Source organism: Spinacia oleracea, chromosome 1 (genome assembly GCF_020520425.1).
Source record: "Spinacia oleracea cultivar Varoflay chromosome 1, BTI_SOV_V1, whole genome shotgun sequence".
NCBI lineage: Eukaryota > Viridiplantae > Streptophyta > Magnoliopsida > Caryophyllales > Amaranthaceae > Spinacia > Spinacia oleracea.
The window spans coordinates 92199831-92216309 of record NC_079487.1 but is presented as its reverse complement, the minus strand read 5'-3'; the positions used below and the strand labels follow the sequence as shown (position 1 = coordinate 92216309).

The 16479-nt window shown below is 34.7% G+C and overlaps 2 protein-coding genes across 3 annotated transcripts; both read right to left on the bottom strand.

Moving 5' to 3' along the window:
* Positions 1-185: 185 nt before the first annotated feature.
* LOC130467704 (uncharacterized) lies at positions 186-1078 on the bottom strand. Of its 2 annotated transcripts, none has more exons than XM_056836300.1 (2): positions 795-1078; positions 186-703 (listed from the first exon to the last, which is right to left on the bottom strand). In XM_056836300.1, the coding sequence occupies exons 1-2, from the start codon at positions 918-920 to the stop codon at positions 284-286; spliced, it is 546 nt and encodes a 181-aa protein (XP_056692278.1). In that variant the 5' UTR covers positions 921-1078; the 3' UTR covers positions 186-283. The 2 variants fall into 2 exon arrangements, with proteins under 2 accessions (XP_056692278.1, XP_056692282.1); XM_056836304.1 differs by having other exon boundaries at positions 852-1078.
* A 134-nt stretch (positions 1079-1212) lies between these two features.
* Positions 1213-3373, bottom strand: LOC110805552 (pentatricopeptide repeat-containing protein At5g15980, mitochondrial). Its single transcript, XM_022011166.2, has one exon. The coding sequence runs from the start codon at positions 3302-3304 to the stop codon at positions 1364-1366; it is 1941 nt and encodes a 646-aa protein (XP_021866858.1). The 5' UTR covers positions 3305-3373; the 3' UTR covers positions 1213-1363.
* Between the last annotated feature and the right edge of the window lie 13106 nt (positions 3374-16479).

The following is a 16479-nucleotide window of genomic DNA, read 5'->3' as shown; positions in this document are numbered from 1 at the left end:
AATGTTTCTTTTTCCTTAATAATCGCGTAAAATGACAAACGAGAATAACATTTAGGTTCAGAGGGAGTAATTAATAACATCAAAGTTTAGAATTATTGAAAACTTGCAAGATTTAACAGATTGAGGTAATAACATGATACATACACACACAAAAAAATTGAATTTTAAAACATACTTGATCCGTCTTAAGTAAATGTTCAACTCTCTTACTATTGATGATGCGCATTAAAGACGTGAAAAGGAAATGAGAAATGTCGTAAATCATGGGAACCTCTTAAGAGGATTAGGGCAGTGAGCATTTGCTACGGAGGAGTTGGTATTGTTTGGTGAGGGACTTGATAACCTCTGTAGACATAGTATGATAGAAATCGTCGTCTTGTATCTTCTGGTTTGCTTCCTCCAAAGTTTTAAACACCACGTCGAATTGAACCTCACATTCCTCGGTGATTGGTAAGAATGGCATAGAGCTTGATAGGCACTGGCCTGTCAACTCTGAGGGCTCAGCATCAGTAAAGTGGGATAAGCTATTTTGGATTGCACCAAAGTAGTCGGTTTCCAACATTTGATTATCGTTTTTCAAAGATTCGAGTACCCCGTTGATGTGCTCCTGGCAATCTGATGAAATCTGGGCATGAGCGACACTAGTGGTTAGCGCGATTAGCACCACCGCACACAACATTGCTACCACCTGTTGCTTTCGCTTCTGCACCATTTCTAGCAAATATTAAAGATGTACTAATTGTAGCAACTAATAAGAATGAATTGTTTGTTAAACAAAGAGGAATAGATGGTACATTTGGATGTATAACTGGAACTCTACTGATGAATTTATATAGCTGCAAACTCCGTACCTGTGACATCATACATTCGGTCATTTGCTGATCAAACTTAAGTACGTGCTTCCCATTTTCATTCTCCATTCATTTACAGATTTAAGGATTGTGTATCAGAATAGTGTGGAGTCATATTTCCATAATCCCCAGGGACGGCCGGCGCTAGCATCTGGTTTGTAATTAAATCCCAATAATTATCATATTTTAAAGAGTTAATCCACATCATTAACGCAAGCTGTATAGAGAATTAGAGTCATTTTTTTTTTAGAGTAGTGCGTAGTGTATGGCTTCAGTGTATGAGGCATGAGCACGCCAATTAGGTTACAGAGTAATTGCCAACTATCAGTGAACAGCACAGGGTGACCAATGACAGAAACTCTTGGGGAAAAAATTATTTGTAAATGAACGAACCACTATCTCAACTCCAAAAATCAACATGGAGTGAGTGAACATGGGCTACACTGCAAAATTTGGAGAAATTTGCTAGTTAAAATTTTCACAATACATCACCAAAGTACATCTTAACAAGCTTATGCAGCAACAACAGCTGGTTTAGTAGGTTTAGTTGTTTTATCAGGCTTCTTGGAGCAAAAGAGATTCAGAACATCAGGGTGGTTTCTGATATACTGTGGGCATACGGCAAGCAGATTCTGAGCTTGTTTATGTTTTCCAGCCTCAAAATATGCGTCAAATACTCGAAGAAAGACACTGGTAGATGGAAACTTGTTCACAGTCATAGCCTTAAAAAACGCCATGGCTTCATCTGGAGTTCCTCTCTTCACAAGGTAAGCTACGAATGGATCCAAGAAAGGAGGGAACCCATTATTCTTCATCAAACCAAGCAGACTACAGGCTTCTTGGAAACCCTTCTGAACCAAGAGTTTGCTAATTAGAGTCTTGTATGTAGTATGCCCTGCCTTCACATCCACTTTATTCACAACATCAGATATAATCTTGCAAGCTTCAGTAGCTCTGTCTCTGTTGCAGTAGGCATTTACCAACAAGTCGAGCGCATATCCTGCAGAAGAAACTTCCTGTCTTTCAATCATCTTTTCAAAACAATCTTTTGCCTTGTCAAGATCACCACCAACACAATGCCCTTCAATCAAAGATACCCATGTCTTGCTATCAGGTGTGATGCCATGATCCACTAGTTTCACCATAAATTCATTTGCTTCATCTTTCTTCCTAGAACTACTTAGATCAAATGCAACCCTATTTTGCATAGCACCACTGGGTTTAAACCCACCTTTAACCATAGCATCTAAGACCTTGTTATACATTCTTATCTTCCCAACACTAGTCAAGGATTTCAGCACAGCATCCAGCATCGAATCATCCAAAGCAAAACCCTTTTCTGTATATGCCTTAACAACCCTGGAAAACAATTCCATGTCAAGTACCTTGGCAACCGCAATTTTCTTCAAAAGAAAAGTGCAGTCTCGCTGAGAAGGCTTGTCCGCTGCATTCATTGCAAGCTCGAATAGGCTTACAGAATCCTCCATCATTCTCTTCTTAATAAACTTCTCCAAGACCTTAACATAAGTTCCCATCTCTATCTCATACCCTGCATTTTTCATATCCTCAATGACCTTCCAAAACCTATCTAGATACTCCTCTCTACCCAAAATGACCTCCATGGCGTTATAAGTCCGCTGATCATGTTTAAACAAACCACTCTCCTCCACCCACCTGAAAAAGATCAAACCCTTCATTGGCTCATCATTAAGCTTCTCCAACACCATTTCAATCAATTCACTAGAATAACCAACATTTAATTCACTCAACCCCTTCTCAACATTCTCACACCAAGCTTCCCTCCTAATAATCTTACAAACCCTGGCTGATGCCGTCTCAGCCAACGACGCCCCATTTAGATCTTTTGAATACAATCCTTTCAACTTCTCAACATCAGATTGCGAACCATCTTTTTCGAACCTCTCCAACACCTTATCAAAAGCACCCTTTCTAACCCCATAACCTAATTTTCTCATAGAATCAACCATTTCCCAGAATTCCTTAAAAAGCGCATTACTACCCAGAATCCCCAGCATGAAATTATAAGCTTTAGAGCTCAAACTACCACTTTCTCTCTTCAAAACCCAATCAAACAACTTAATCGCAGTTTTAGGATCCGAATTAAGATCTCTTAGCACATCCACAACAAGATCACGAGAAATGACAACATTATTAGCAGCTAATTCGTTCTTAATCTCATCACCATTAATGGTTTTAGTAAAGATACTAAGTAAGGTCAAAGATTCAGGGGATTTTTCGTGAATTGATGAAAAATAACGCAGAGAAGGGTGCTGAAAATGGGAGGTGAAATTGGGGAGAGTTGAAGAGAGTGAAAGAGAGGAGTTGGTTGTGGAGGTTACCTGGAGGAGAGAAAGTGATCTGTAGATGTTTGCAGGAGAGAGAGAGTGATGGTGAGTTTGATGACGAAGGAGAAGACGCCATTGATTTCTCATGTTTGCTCTGCTTCGAACTCGAATTTGGGAATGAAAATTGTAGAGAGAAAAAATTAGATGAGTAGGGTTTTGGGGAGGGATTTTAGTTGGAACTTGAAAGTGGGCTACAGATGGGCTTACTGGATTTGAAAGAGCTAGCAGTTCGGGTCCAAATTGAGTTATCGGATCCAAAATAGAAATTAGGCTTTGTTTTTTTAAAAAAATTCTGGTCCGGTCTTGTTTGAATGTTTTACGAAGTATGTGACTATTTTTTGACTTGTTTGGTTAGGAGTTGTTACAAGGTTTGACTACCTATTAACTGTTTATATTGGTTGGTTTGACTAGTTGCGTATAAAAGTGTTAGGTAAATTAATTGTTAGTGGTTAGCGATTTAATATGTAAAATGACTATCAAGGACAATGATATACGAAGTACTTTCTTAATTTTTTTTTTTGGGTGCAAATGAGCCATAAGGGCAATATAAATTACAAATGGGGGCGGGGGGATTCGAACCTGAGACCTATTGTACACAGGCCCTCAGTCTTAACCACTAGGCTAAGACATCATTGGTACGAAGTACTTTCTTATTAATATTATACAAATAGTTTATAATATTACTTCTCGTTTTTTTTTTTTGAATAAACATAGAATAAATACAACAATTTATTTCCCTTTCAAATGATAAAATAATAAAATTAACTTAAAAAATATTGTTATTTAAAATTTAAAATATATAAATTCTTGATATGCAAATAGAAAAACATTTATAATTCCTTCAAAAAATAACATTACTATTAATATTACAAGCATGATTGCAATAGTTTTAAATTCATTACAACAACAAAAGAGTAGTAAACGGGGTAAAAGAAATGATGTAGGATGAACTGATAAGTTTGGTAAGTGTTGTAATGTTAGGACAAAATACGTAATAATTTTGCATTTACTTTCTCCTCTAATTGCAAAAAGCTCATATGTTGAGTATTTTGAGAATTAGCTTTTTCACTCCAAAACTCTCTTCCAAGCCTCTCATAACCAAAACATCCAATTAGCTTTTTCAAAAGTTAAACCTCTAATTCACCTCAAAATGTTGTTTTTCCCTCAAAACTCTCCTAACACAACACCCCATCTGTTTTTTCGGGCACACAATCTTGATTTTACCGGGGAGATATTATTGTAACGCGGATGTAGAGTTACCCTAAAATGCTTAAAAGTTACCCTAGTATAATGTAAGTATTATTTATTTTTAGAAATAAATTTTGTTATTTTTAATAAAAAATTATACCTTGAATCACTTACTATAATATAAAAATGTGAAAGGTAATCATGTGACCCTTTTAAGTTTTATCTATACAACATTACTTCATAATATAAAGGCTAACTAAAACATGTTAAAAGTTGGGTGAAATTTACCCTGGATGTAACGATGTACAATTACTTGTTTTTACAGCAGAATACCTATCAATACCTAGTATTTTTTTTTAAAAAAAGACTATGGATTATTAGGTGACATGTGCTATCCCATCTTTCGTCTATTTTTTTTTATTCAAATTTTCCTTTTATTTTTTATAACCTAATTTCTCTTCAATTTCTCCAAAAACAAATGAAAATAAGTTGAAATTAACAAGTTTAAATTTGATGTTAAGTAAGCAGTGTGACACCATGTTTAATTGATTAATTTTAATAAATTATGTTTTATACAAATTCCAAACACAAAATCTTGTTTAAAATGGGTGTACAATAAATTATTGTACACTAAGCCCATATTAGGCAATCCGGATTATTTGGCACGTGTGAAGTGATATTTTTTTTCTTTCGAATTGGGGGAAGTTCCTTCTCTCTTCAGTCATTTGTTCTTCTGTCTTTTTCCCTGTTCTTTCTTTTCTCTCTCCTCTCTCTCTCTTCTGCGCGATTTATGCTGCATCTTCTTCGCGAATTCAATCGCAATTTCTCTCTTCTGCATTTCAACCGCAACTTCTTCGCGATTTCTTCTGCAATTTCTTCGCGATTTGGCTACATTTACCTCGATTGTTCATCCATGTTAGATTTCTACCTATTTTCTTTGATTTTTCGTATTTTGATAATTAGGTTTAATTATTTTAGTTGTTCTACTTGAATTATTCTTTGAATTATGTCGCGTTTTGTTTGTGTTGTTTCGAATTTGTATTTGTGTGTTTTGATTTAGGTTTTTCTTCAACGATCGTTTGTTTTTGCTGCGATTTTGTTCCTTTGCACATATAGCTTCTTAGCATATTTTTTTCAATTTTGTGCTTTAATTTCTGTTATATAAATGTTAAAGTTTATGAATCTGTTAATAAGTTAAGGTTATTCACGTAATAGTGAAGAACATTGTATTCAAAGTTGCAAGCATGTGAATCCTTGAATCTGTATCAAATTTGCAAGGTTTCTGATGTTAAAGTTTAGGATAATTGAGTTAAAGTTGAGGATTATAGAGTTAAAGTTTAGGGTTTTAGAGTTAAAGTTCAGGGTTCTAAAGTTAAAGTTTAGGATTCTGTAGTTAAAGTTTAGGATAATTGAGTTAAAGTTTAGGACAATTGAGTTAAATTTGAGGATTTTAGAGTTAAAGTTGAGGGTTTAGAGTTAAAGTTGAGGGTTCTAAAGTTAAAGTTGAGGATTATGTAGTTATAGTTTAGGATAATTGAGTTAAAGTTTAGGATAATCGAGTTAACTTTAACTGTGTATAACTTGACTTTAATTGGTAGTAGTCTAACTTTCACGTTTTTACCTTTCTTCGACTAAATTGAGTCTTCCAGTCTGTTTTATTTCACTGTTGTACTTTGTTGTGTTAAAGTTATAGTTTTATATAATAAAGTTATGGAAATTGGCATAAAAGTTAAGACAGTTTTCAATCATTTAAGATTTAACTTTAACTGTGTATATCCTAACTTTAACAGCTAAATCTATTACTTTTATATTTCCAAATTTTTTATCTAAGTTATTTTAACTTTTGCAGTGATTATTGACATCATTGAATCATGCCGATAACTAAAACTGCTAATAAGAAGGAGATTTTACAAGAAGATGAGGAAATACAATATCCAGATTCAGATAATATTGAATATGATGAAGATGATGACGATGTTGAATATGAAGATGATGAGGATGTTAATACTGATGAGGACGAGGACGAGGATGTTAATGCTGATTTGGATGATGAGACTAATGTTAAACCGGCAGGCAAAGGGAAGAAGAAGCCGGGAGTCATGGAGAAGAAAGTCAAGAGTGAGATGGTTGAAATAAAAGCCAAAGGGAAGAAGGCAAGGATTAAGGGTGAGGTGGATGTTGATGTTCCTGTTGAATCTGATAATGATGTCCAGATGTGAGTTTTACAAAAAAAATTATTTCTCAAATTGACCTTTTCTATGTTAAAGTTGTATTTGTGTGCCTTAAAGTTATTGAAATGATATAAAGTTAAGGACTCTGAAGTTAAAGTTGAGATTTTTGAAGTTAAAGTTCAGATTTTTGAAGTTAAAGTTAAGAATTTTAAAGTTAAAGTTAAGAATCCTAAAGTTAAAGTTTATGATTTTGAAATTAAAGTTAAGAATTCTAAATTAAAAGTTAAGGATTCTGAACTTAAAGTTAAGGATTTTGATGTTTTAAGGACTCTGAACTTAAAGTTGAGGATTTTGAAGTTAAAGTTAAGAGTTTTGAAGTTAAAGTTAAGAATTTTAAAGTTAAAGTTAAGGATCCTAAAGTTAAAGTTTATGATTTTGAAATTAAAGTTAAGGATTCTAAATTAAAAGTTTAGGATTCTAAAGTTAAAGTTAAGATTTCTAAATTTAAAGTTAAGGATTCTGAACTTAAAGTTAAGGATTTTGAAGTTAAAGTTAAGGACTCTGAAACCTAACTTTTACAGTTAATAACCAAACTTTAACTGCTAAAAGTTTAACTTTTACCTGTTTAACTTTTTTCAGCTTGGATGGGGGTTGCAGTACTTCAAACATGACTACCCAGTGTAGACCAACTGCTTTGTCTGCTGTCATGTAAAAATTCAATACAAATCAAGTTAAGGCTGTTTCGGAAATTGGATTCAGTTGGTTGTTATCTTTACCTATGCAAACTTCTAAGTTAGATACAACATTATTTCCATGGTTGATTGATCATTTTGATCCTGTTAGTTGGTTATTTATAATAGAAGCTGGTAAGGAATTCATATTTAGTCCATTTGATGTGCATGATGTGTTTCTTCTCCCATTACATTCTGACAACCCTATTGTAGATAGCAGCACTAGGACTAAGGATGTAGGTTTGAAAAATCAGTGGAGAGATTACTTTCAAGTTAAAAAAAAAATGCAACCATTCCACTGCGTCTGTTGGAGATTAAGATGGGTGAATTAGTGGATGGTGGAGAAATGTTCAAGAGAATATTTGTGATGTTTGCATTCTCTGTTTTCTTAGCTCCTATAGCTAATAGGACTGCTGATTTGGGTTTAGTTAAAGTTCTTGAGGATCTAGATGAAATAAAGAATCTCGATTGGTGTGGATATGTCCATGAGAGACTTTGTCGAGCTATTAGGAAGTATAAAACTTCAGGTTGCCAGGGTAATGTTGGTGGTTGTTTATGGGTTTTACAAGTTGTCTATTTTCATCGCCTTCAATTTAGGGGCATTGCAAAGAGTTGTAGTCTTCCGTTGATGAAGCATTGGTCTGGTACCAAAATTCACGAAAGGCTTGTTTTGGAAAAGGATTCAGCTTGCTTTGGCAGTGGTATATTAAATACTGTGACCTACCCTGTTTGTCAAAAGTTGGGTTTTGAAGAAGGTTTTGCCAAGATTTGTGGTAGGCATGATGCTGCGAATGATGATGAGAACCATATACGGTTCATCATTCCTGATGGGCAATTGTCAAATTCAGCAATTCAATCAATTGCAACGGATGTAAGTTTCTTCTCAACATTTTTATAGTTATTTCTATTTTATTAAATTTTTTATTGTAGTTTTGAAATTTGATTCTAAAGTTAAAGGTAAAGATTCTAAAGTCAAAGTTAAGGATTATGTATTTAAAGTTAAGGACTTTGATGTTAAAGTTGAGGATTTTGAAGTTAAAGTTAAGGATTCTAAAGTTAAAGTTAAGGATTATGTATTTAAAGTTAAGGACTTTGATGTTAAAGTTGAGGATTTTGAAGTTAAAGTTAAGGATCCTAAAGTTAAAGTTTAGGATTCTAAAGTTAAAGTTAAGGTTTCAGTAGTCTAACTTTTAAGTCCAAAAGTCTAACTTTTCCCGAATCTTGAAGGAAATGCATGCGGAGTTTTTGAGAATGAAGAGGAACTTGGAAATTGTTTCAAATTTTCATTTGAAACAACTTGAAGCTGAATCAGCACTGAGGCGCCGTTCATCTCCATCGCTGCCGGATGATGATTTGGATCCAAGGTATTATGCCAAGATGCAAGAATTGGCTGAGATGGTAGTTTCGGTTCAGTCTATGCCAGGAGGTTTGGAGAACATATATTGTGATGGAAAACCTAATGTTATTGAAGGAAATAATGCCCTTGGTCCAAGTATGCATTCTATGTTAAGTCTAATAAGTGCGGTTCAGTACTAATTAACAAGTTAGTAATTCAGTGAGATCAAGTGAGCTGAATGCCTAGCTAGAGGCCGCTTCAGTTCAAGTGGAATTAATGATATTAATCCACAGCTTACTCTTGACTGAACCCGTAGGGTCACACAAATAGTACGTAAACGGATCAAGTATTTAATGGCATTAAATATTCCATCTATGGATATTCGAAATCGACGGATCTTGGTTTCAATGGGAGCTGAGATCGTCACAGGCAAGAAATGAATGCTCCGGAAACGATGATATTGCCGGAAACGGAAATATGGATCGTATCGGAAATATAAATATTATCCAAGTCGTAGATGTTGCCGGAAACGGAAACATGGTACGTATCGGAAAATATTATCGGAAATGGAAATATTGCCGGAATCGGAAATATTGTCAGAATCGGAAATATTATCGGAATCGGAAAATAATTCCGGAAACGGAAATATTAAATATTTGTTCGAAACGGAAATTGATTCCGGAATCGGAAATATTAAATATTGTTCGTATCGGAAATGAATTCTGGAACCGGGAATTTAATCGGAAGCGTATCGCACGAATAAACATCGGACGAGCTTGCTAGACGCAAGGCCTAGCACGAAGCTAGGCCCAACGCCTAGCAAAGCCCGCGCGCGACCAAAGCAAGCAAAGCCCAAACGCGAGAGCAAGGCCAGCAGGCGCGCGCCCCTCGTGGGCTGCGAGCACTTGCTGGGCCTGGGCTCAGCGCGCGCGCGCGCATGGCGCCCCTCGTGGGCTGCTGCGCCTGCGTGTGTGTTTGTGCTTGCGTACGAAACCTTGATCGGTTAGGATTCGTATAAGATTGATTTCCTAAGTCTACTAGATAAATTAAGTGATTGAATTTTAGATTAATTCAGATTCACTAAATCGTTTCCTAGTAGGATTCTAATATCCGATACCCATGCCCTATAAATAGGTGATTAATGCTCACAATTTATATCGAGTATTCAAGTATTCAAAGTGATTTTTGAGAGCAAAAATTCAGTCATACAATTGCCTATATGTGCCGAAAATTCTAAGTACCTTAAGGGCGATCCTAGTTGGTCAAGCTTAAGGCGGATCCGGACGTGCTGTGGACTATCTATGGAGGGACGACACTTGGAGTCCTAAAGACTTGTTCTTGTTCGGTTCGGGCGCAGCTAGGGAAGGCACGCAACAAAGTGTATGCATCTAAACTATGCTAAATGATTATGTGTAAATAATATGCTTTCCTGGCTTTATGGTTTTTGCGCATGATTTATGTATTGTCATATGTATCATAACCTAACAGTGGTATCAGAGCCTCTTATTATTTTCATAATCTAAATTGCATAAACATGGTTAAATATTACAAATTTGCAAGAATTAAAAGGGGTGATTAATTTTCGTAATTGTTAATTAATTGCAAATTGCGTTTATTTAATTATACGTACGCAGTTTTTCGGCAGTTTCTTCGTTACTCATCCAAATCGAGTGATTTTTGTGTCAATTCCGCATGTAAAAGGCATTCTAAAATTTTGACAAAAAGATTCTTTTTCGGCCGAACCCAGAATTCTCAAATTCGAAGCCTAACTATGACTTTTCGGAGGTTTTAGTTTTTCGAATGCAAAATTTCGTAAATTTAAGATGTTAAATTAAATATTTGCGATTCTTGTTGATAAATCTTGAATTTTTGATTGACCTACTGTATATGTTTAACAAGTTTGAATGCCTAGCCTTGTTAATTATGCAATCTAATTTGTAATTATGATTAATTTGTTGAAAATTGGAATAATTAAGAATTAATTTGATTTTTCATAATTAGTTATAATTTAATTAGAAACCTATGATTAAAAACCACCATAAAAATTGTAAATTTATGTTAAATTTTAAATTTTTATGACCTAGACTTGAATCCATGTTAATCGGAAATCAATTGAATAATAAATTTTCGATTTTTCGCCCTAAAATTATGAAATTAATATTATTTATTAATTTGTCATTAATTTTGAATATAAATTTTAAATTTTTATGCGATTCGCTCATATAACTTGCACGCACTAAGCAATGGACGCTACGTGTTACCCTTAAGGGGTGTTGTATAGTGCGGGCATGTGACGACGAGCAAGGGAGCTCGTCGCCCATGCGGTACGAATGCAATGAGCAAGGCCATGGTGCACGAGCACAAGGCAGCAGCCCTGCCTTGTGTCGTGGGCTGTGTGCGATGGGCGAATGGGCGAGGGCGAGAGCAAGGCACGAGCAGTCGCGTGTGGGCAGCAAGCGAGCTGCGCCACAGCGCGCACTGCCTCGCGCGCAGCGAGCGCAAGCTCGCGTGCCACGAGTGCTACGCCCCAGCAACGATCGCTCGCGCGCAGCGAGCGCTATTGTGCGTGCGACAAGCGCTGCGCCCAGCGATGGCGTGCAGCGTGCTTGTTGCGACGTGCGACGAGCGCTGCGCCCAGCGATGGCAAGCAGCTTGCTTGTTGCGACGTGCGACGAGCGCTGCGCCCAGCGATGGGCTGCGGCAGCATGCTCGTGCGTCGAGCGCTGGCGCGCGCAGCGAGCACCAGCTCGCGTGATGCCTTGCGATGGTGAGCAGCAGCGATGCGACGCAGCGCATGGGCTGCGCGCACATGGCCAGCGATGGCTGTGTGCGTGTGGCCCATGGGCGTGCGATGCGTGGGATTGTTGCGTTGCAATTAGATCGTTTTGAAATTTTTAATTTGAAATTTTCAGTTTACGTAATTTTAATTAATTTTAAAATTGATAATTTAAATTATTTTCTTGGATTTTAATTTTGAATATTGTAATTATAATAAATTTTATTTATTCTAATTATTTTACTAAAATTAAAATCATGAATTAATTTAAATACGACTGAAATTAAATTAAACTTTTTGGATTCAATTATAAATTTATATGAGCTTTAAATTTTAATTAAATTTGTATGTTTCCGGTTAGACTAGAAATACATTTTTATGTTTAAAATTAGTAAAGCATATGAATTTATTGGTTTAAGTGGGAGCCTTTTTAGACATATACTCTTGATTAGGTCTACAAATCCTTAAGGTTAAAACAACTTGATTAGAATTAATAAGGACTGAATAATTTGTAGATTATTGGTGCCCTTGATTAATTGCTGCAAATGTTTATGTGATGCATAATGTGTTTTACTAACCAGCTATGTGGGCCATTCATGTTAATGAATGGGTGAATGGTATATATTGTATATGTACTGTTTTGCAGGTTATGAAGTGACTAGTATGGCCCAAATAGGATAGAAAATATGGTCTGCGTACCATTAATTTGAATGTAATTGGTCTAAAGTACCAAAGTTGTTTTTCAATTCAAATATGGTCTGCGTACCATCAAATAGTTGTAATTAGTTTTAATTATAGCTTATTCTATTTGAAGAAAATGGTGCCTCCCACGGAGATTTTCAAGACGGACTTTGAAGTTAAAGCTTCAAGATGAAGTCGGGCCATACTAGATCACATTTATCTTATGCATGTTTTAAGTTATTTATTGCTTTTAAATATGTCTTAAAATGCATGAGATCAAAAGCTTGATTATGTTGCATGATTAAGGATTTTAGTTCACTTAAAATCTAACCAACATAGTAAGAGCCTTAAATTCCAAACTTAAAAATTGAGTTAAAAGGTGCCATGCCAAAATATACACTTGCTTGGATATCCTTTACATCAATCTAGTAATAGTTTTCGCTCAGCGAGGTGTTACTTATTGGTCCTAAAGGGGCAAGGTACACAAATAATTGTGAGTACATGTTAGTTTTGGTGAAACTCAACGATATAAGTAAGGAGTCCTTTTATGTCGTGGAAAAATCGATAGGTTTACCTAATAAGTTCTTAGACGTACCTATCAACCAAGAATAGTTTCTAGACTATTAGCAAAAGGCTTTTGCTTACCTAAGATGTTTTAGGATTAAGTCGACAAACTGTGCTTAGTTCTTCAATGATTTTAGGGTCTTGGAATCATTTTATTCACACCTGCCGGAACACATAATTCGAATAAAATGCTAATGACTTGTTTAAATTGCATGATTGCTTTCATTTTCAAGTTATTATTCATGATAAATGTTTAGACTTTGCATGCTTCAATGTATGTTTTAATTATTGTTTATAATTAAATATCTTGCACTGCAATAAATCCTTTTAGAAAGGTAACAGTAAATTTCCTCGATTGGTAGTGAATCCAAGAACGATTCACGGAAATGAGAGAAAGTGAGCAATTTAAAATGTACGTTTCTTATAGCGACTTTTATGGTTGTTTTCGAACATCAAAGTCGAATGGCAAACCAATTGGTGCTTGTGAATTCAAAATACACTGTAGTTTTGAGATCATAAAGCATTGAGTTTAATACGCTCAGCTTTACCAATGGTTAACAACCTAAAATCTTTTTTCCATTTAATTCTCGAATGAGTCTAGTCCTTAGACATTCGAATAGATCGATTCTTAGAGAACTTTAGAAGCTTCTGGTAAGATCATCTAGTTGAAACAAAATATTCAACATAAATTAAAATGGTAAAGAACCTTGTTGGTGACATTGGACATGTCTAACAAAGTATAAAAGTCAACACTAAAGAATTCAATTCTTAAGACTATAAGAAAGGGTACAAGAAATAGGAAAACAAGGAACAAATGAAAGGAGTTTACGATTCCGTTTCTACCTATAAGTTTATGTTTAAAGAGAAGTGACCTAGGAATCAAACTTCCTTGGTATCATATACCGCTTGAGGTTCTTACTTCGGTAATAACTCAAATAATGGAAGCTAGGCTACACTAATGGCCTACAAGTGGGAAATGAAGCATGGCAATGCTACATTAGCTGTAGGGTCATCTAGGTTGTTTTAAGTCCTTTCAAGGCTGGAACTAAATGGCTATTTTGTTCCATAATCAACATACCTAAATTTCTGCTTCAAACACAGAAAGACTCACATTCAGAAGAACAAAAACAATTCTTGTTTGTTTGTTTATTTGAATGAAATGGTCATTTACGGGTTGAGTCAATATGCTTGATTAAAACAAACAACTCTTTAACAATAAAAACTTTACTAGGTTCAAATCAAACCCTTGATTTGAGTTCCACTAATCTTTGGCATTGTTGCTTAGACCATATCAACAAGTTAACATTCATAAGCTCTATTTTGATGGACTTTTTGAAAGTTGATTGATTTCTAGATCATTCAAGACAAGCTAGTCTTACTTGTTGAAAGTAACAAAAAATATGAACTATTGTTAGAACGCCTAGACAATAGAGTTCACAAGCTAAAGAAAGATTTTATGACTTTATTATTTCACATGGACTTGAGTGAATATAGGTTTATTTACTCAAATGTGATATAAGTTTGAATATGTTTGGCTAGTTCAAAGATTCAGAAGTATAAAATCCACTTGGCAAGAAATCATAAAGATCTAGGTTAGATCATGTTGATGATTACTTGAGACCAAATATGATCATCAATGATTGTGTGTTGTAATTTCACAATCTAGGTCCATAAGATATGGCATATCTTAGTTGGAATAATCGAAGTCAATTAGTACTTGATTCGATCAATGATGGATCATAAAGACTTTTCCTATAATTTCTAAAACAAAATGCTCAACTACCACCAAACTAAACCAAATTCGTCAAAGCTATTGAAAAGTAATTTCAAAATATCTTTTCATAATATATCTAAAGAGTTCCTAAACTCAGTGGGAGCTTAGTGTTTGTTATTCAACAAACTAAGGCCCCAAGTATAGATATATGTTTCATTGTGATTTATTCAAATGAGACACAAGGGTATTGTTTCTACCACGAATTTTTGAGAACATAATGTTTGTTTGCTCGAAATAATGTCCTTTTGGAGATTCGTTTCCAAAATGACAAGTGGGAGAAAATAGACCTCGGAAGTCTTCGAGGCGATAAACGGACATTCCGGAGGCTTTTCGAAGTGCTTCAGAAAATCCGAACTTATTCTTTAAGGACTTTAGAAGTGGCTTTAAAGAATAGACATCTCTTAGAAGACTTTACAAGTGCTTCAAGGAGAACAGAATATTCAAAGGACTTTCAAGTGGCTATTGATATTCTATTGTTTGATGTTCTATACCCAAGTAGGCATAGAGTTCAAATCACTGAAACTATGAGATTCTTCTATTAGATAGTGAAGAAACATGGAGTTCAGGTCACTGAAACTATGCAATTCTTCTATTAAATAGTGAAGAAACCTACAACTTGCAGTCAAACTATTATCATATAGATTAATGAGTTTGTGACCTGTAAGAAAGCTATGACGAAACCCAGATTCCCTAAAAAGGTTAGAGGCCATATATAGACTCAAATGTTTTAGATGGTTAAAGGCCATAAAACATAACCAATGTTTTGATGACAAAATTGAAATTTTGTTGATTTGCAAGAATAGTTTCACACCTATTGGTTGCAAGTTTGTTTTAAGGATAAAAACCATCAAACATGGAATTGTGTTCACACACAAAGCTAGATTAGTTGCTAAAGGTTACAAGCAAATTCATGGCATGGATTGTGTTGAAACCTCATGCATAATCGTAATACTCAAGTCTATAAATCAAGCAATAATTGCATATGGCAATTGGATGACAAAACGTATTCCTCAATCAAATGTTGGAAGAAACTATGTACATGGTATGTCATAGGATTTGTGGATCCAAATAAATGCTTGAAAAGGAAAGCTAGCTTATAAAATCTAAGTACAGATTTAAGCAAGCAATTGGGAATTGGAATTGTATTTTAGTGAAGCTAATAAGTATTTTAGTTTCATAAAATGAACATGATTCTTATAGATATATAAGAAGTTTAGTGGGAGTACGTAAAACTTAATTGGTCCTATGTGTATCACACATATCTCTCCATTGTGAAATAACATTCAAATGCTAATGACTTAGGTTTGAAATTATTCATCAATGATGGACCAAGGCGAAACTTAGTACATACTGGGTATTAAGATCTATTTACAAAGATCTTATGATATTGTTTAGTAATGGCATTTACTAAATCAAACACGAAAGACTCCATTGGAGATATTCGATCGATATGAATAAATCTAAGTAATGAATGTTTGAACTATGTATAAGCATTTACTAAGTTAAACATCAAAGAATCTAATGAGATTATTCACCTATATTATATGTCAAAGAATTTAGTTGGATTCAGTATCTACTGTAACTGAATGAGCTAAAGTTACATGAATAGAATTCAATTGGGAATTATTCTGCAAAAGAATTTATCATGTAAAAATTGATATTGACAGTTCCAACTATGGCCGTTTAACTTTTAAAGGTCCCAACTTTTGATTATTCTAGAGTGGTCTCAACTTTAAGGTGTGTTTTTCAAGAATGGTCCTTTGGTTTATTAAACTATTAATTAAGTTGATTTAAGCATATCATACTGTTCCATTTACTTCATTTAATTAAAAAATATGATTATTGCACGAGAGATATGAGTGTTAATTAAGTTATTTAGCACTTAATTTTAACTAAGGGACCATTTTTGGAAAACACTCTCTATAGTTGGGACCACCCTGACATAATCAAAAGTTGGGACCTTTTAAAGTAAATCGGCCATAGTTGGGACCGATAATATCAATTTTTCCTATAATATAATATGAGGATCGCCAAAAATGTA

Excerpts from the sequence above, each read along its gene's own strand:
- LOC110805552 (XM_022011166.2), bottom strand. The coding sequence starts at position 3,304 with ATGAGAAATCAATGGCGTCTTCTCCTTCGTCATCAAACTCACCATCAC.
- LOC130467704 (XM_056836300.1), bottom strand. The coding sequence starts at position 920 with ATGGAGAATGAAAATGGGAAGCACGTACTTAAGTTTGATCAGCAAATG. Across the intron at positions 704-794 it reads TTCCAGTTATACATCCAAAT|AAGCGAAAGCAACAGGTGGT; the intron begins GTACCATCTATT and ends GAAATGGTGCAG.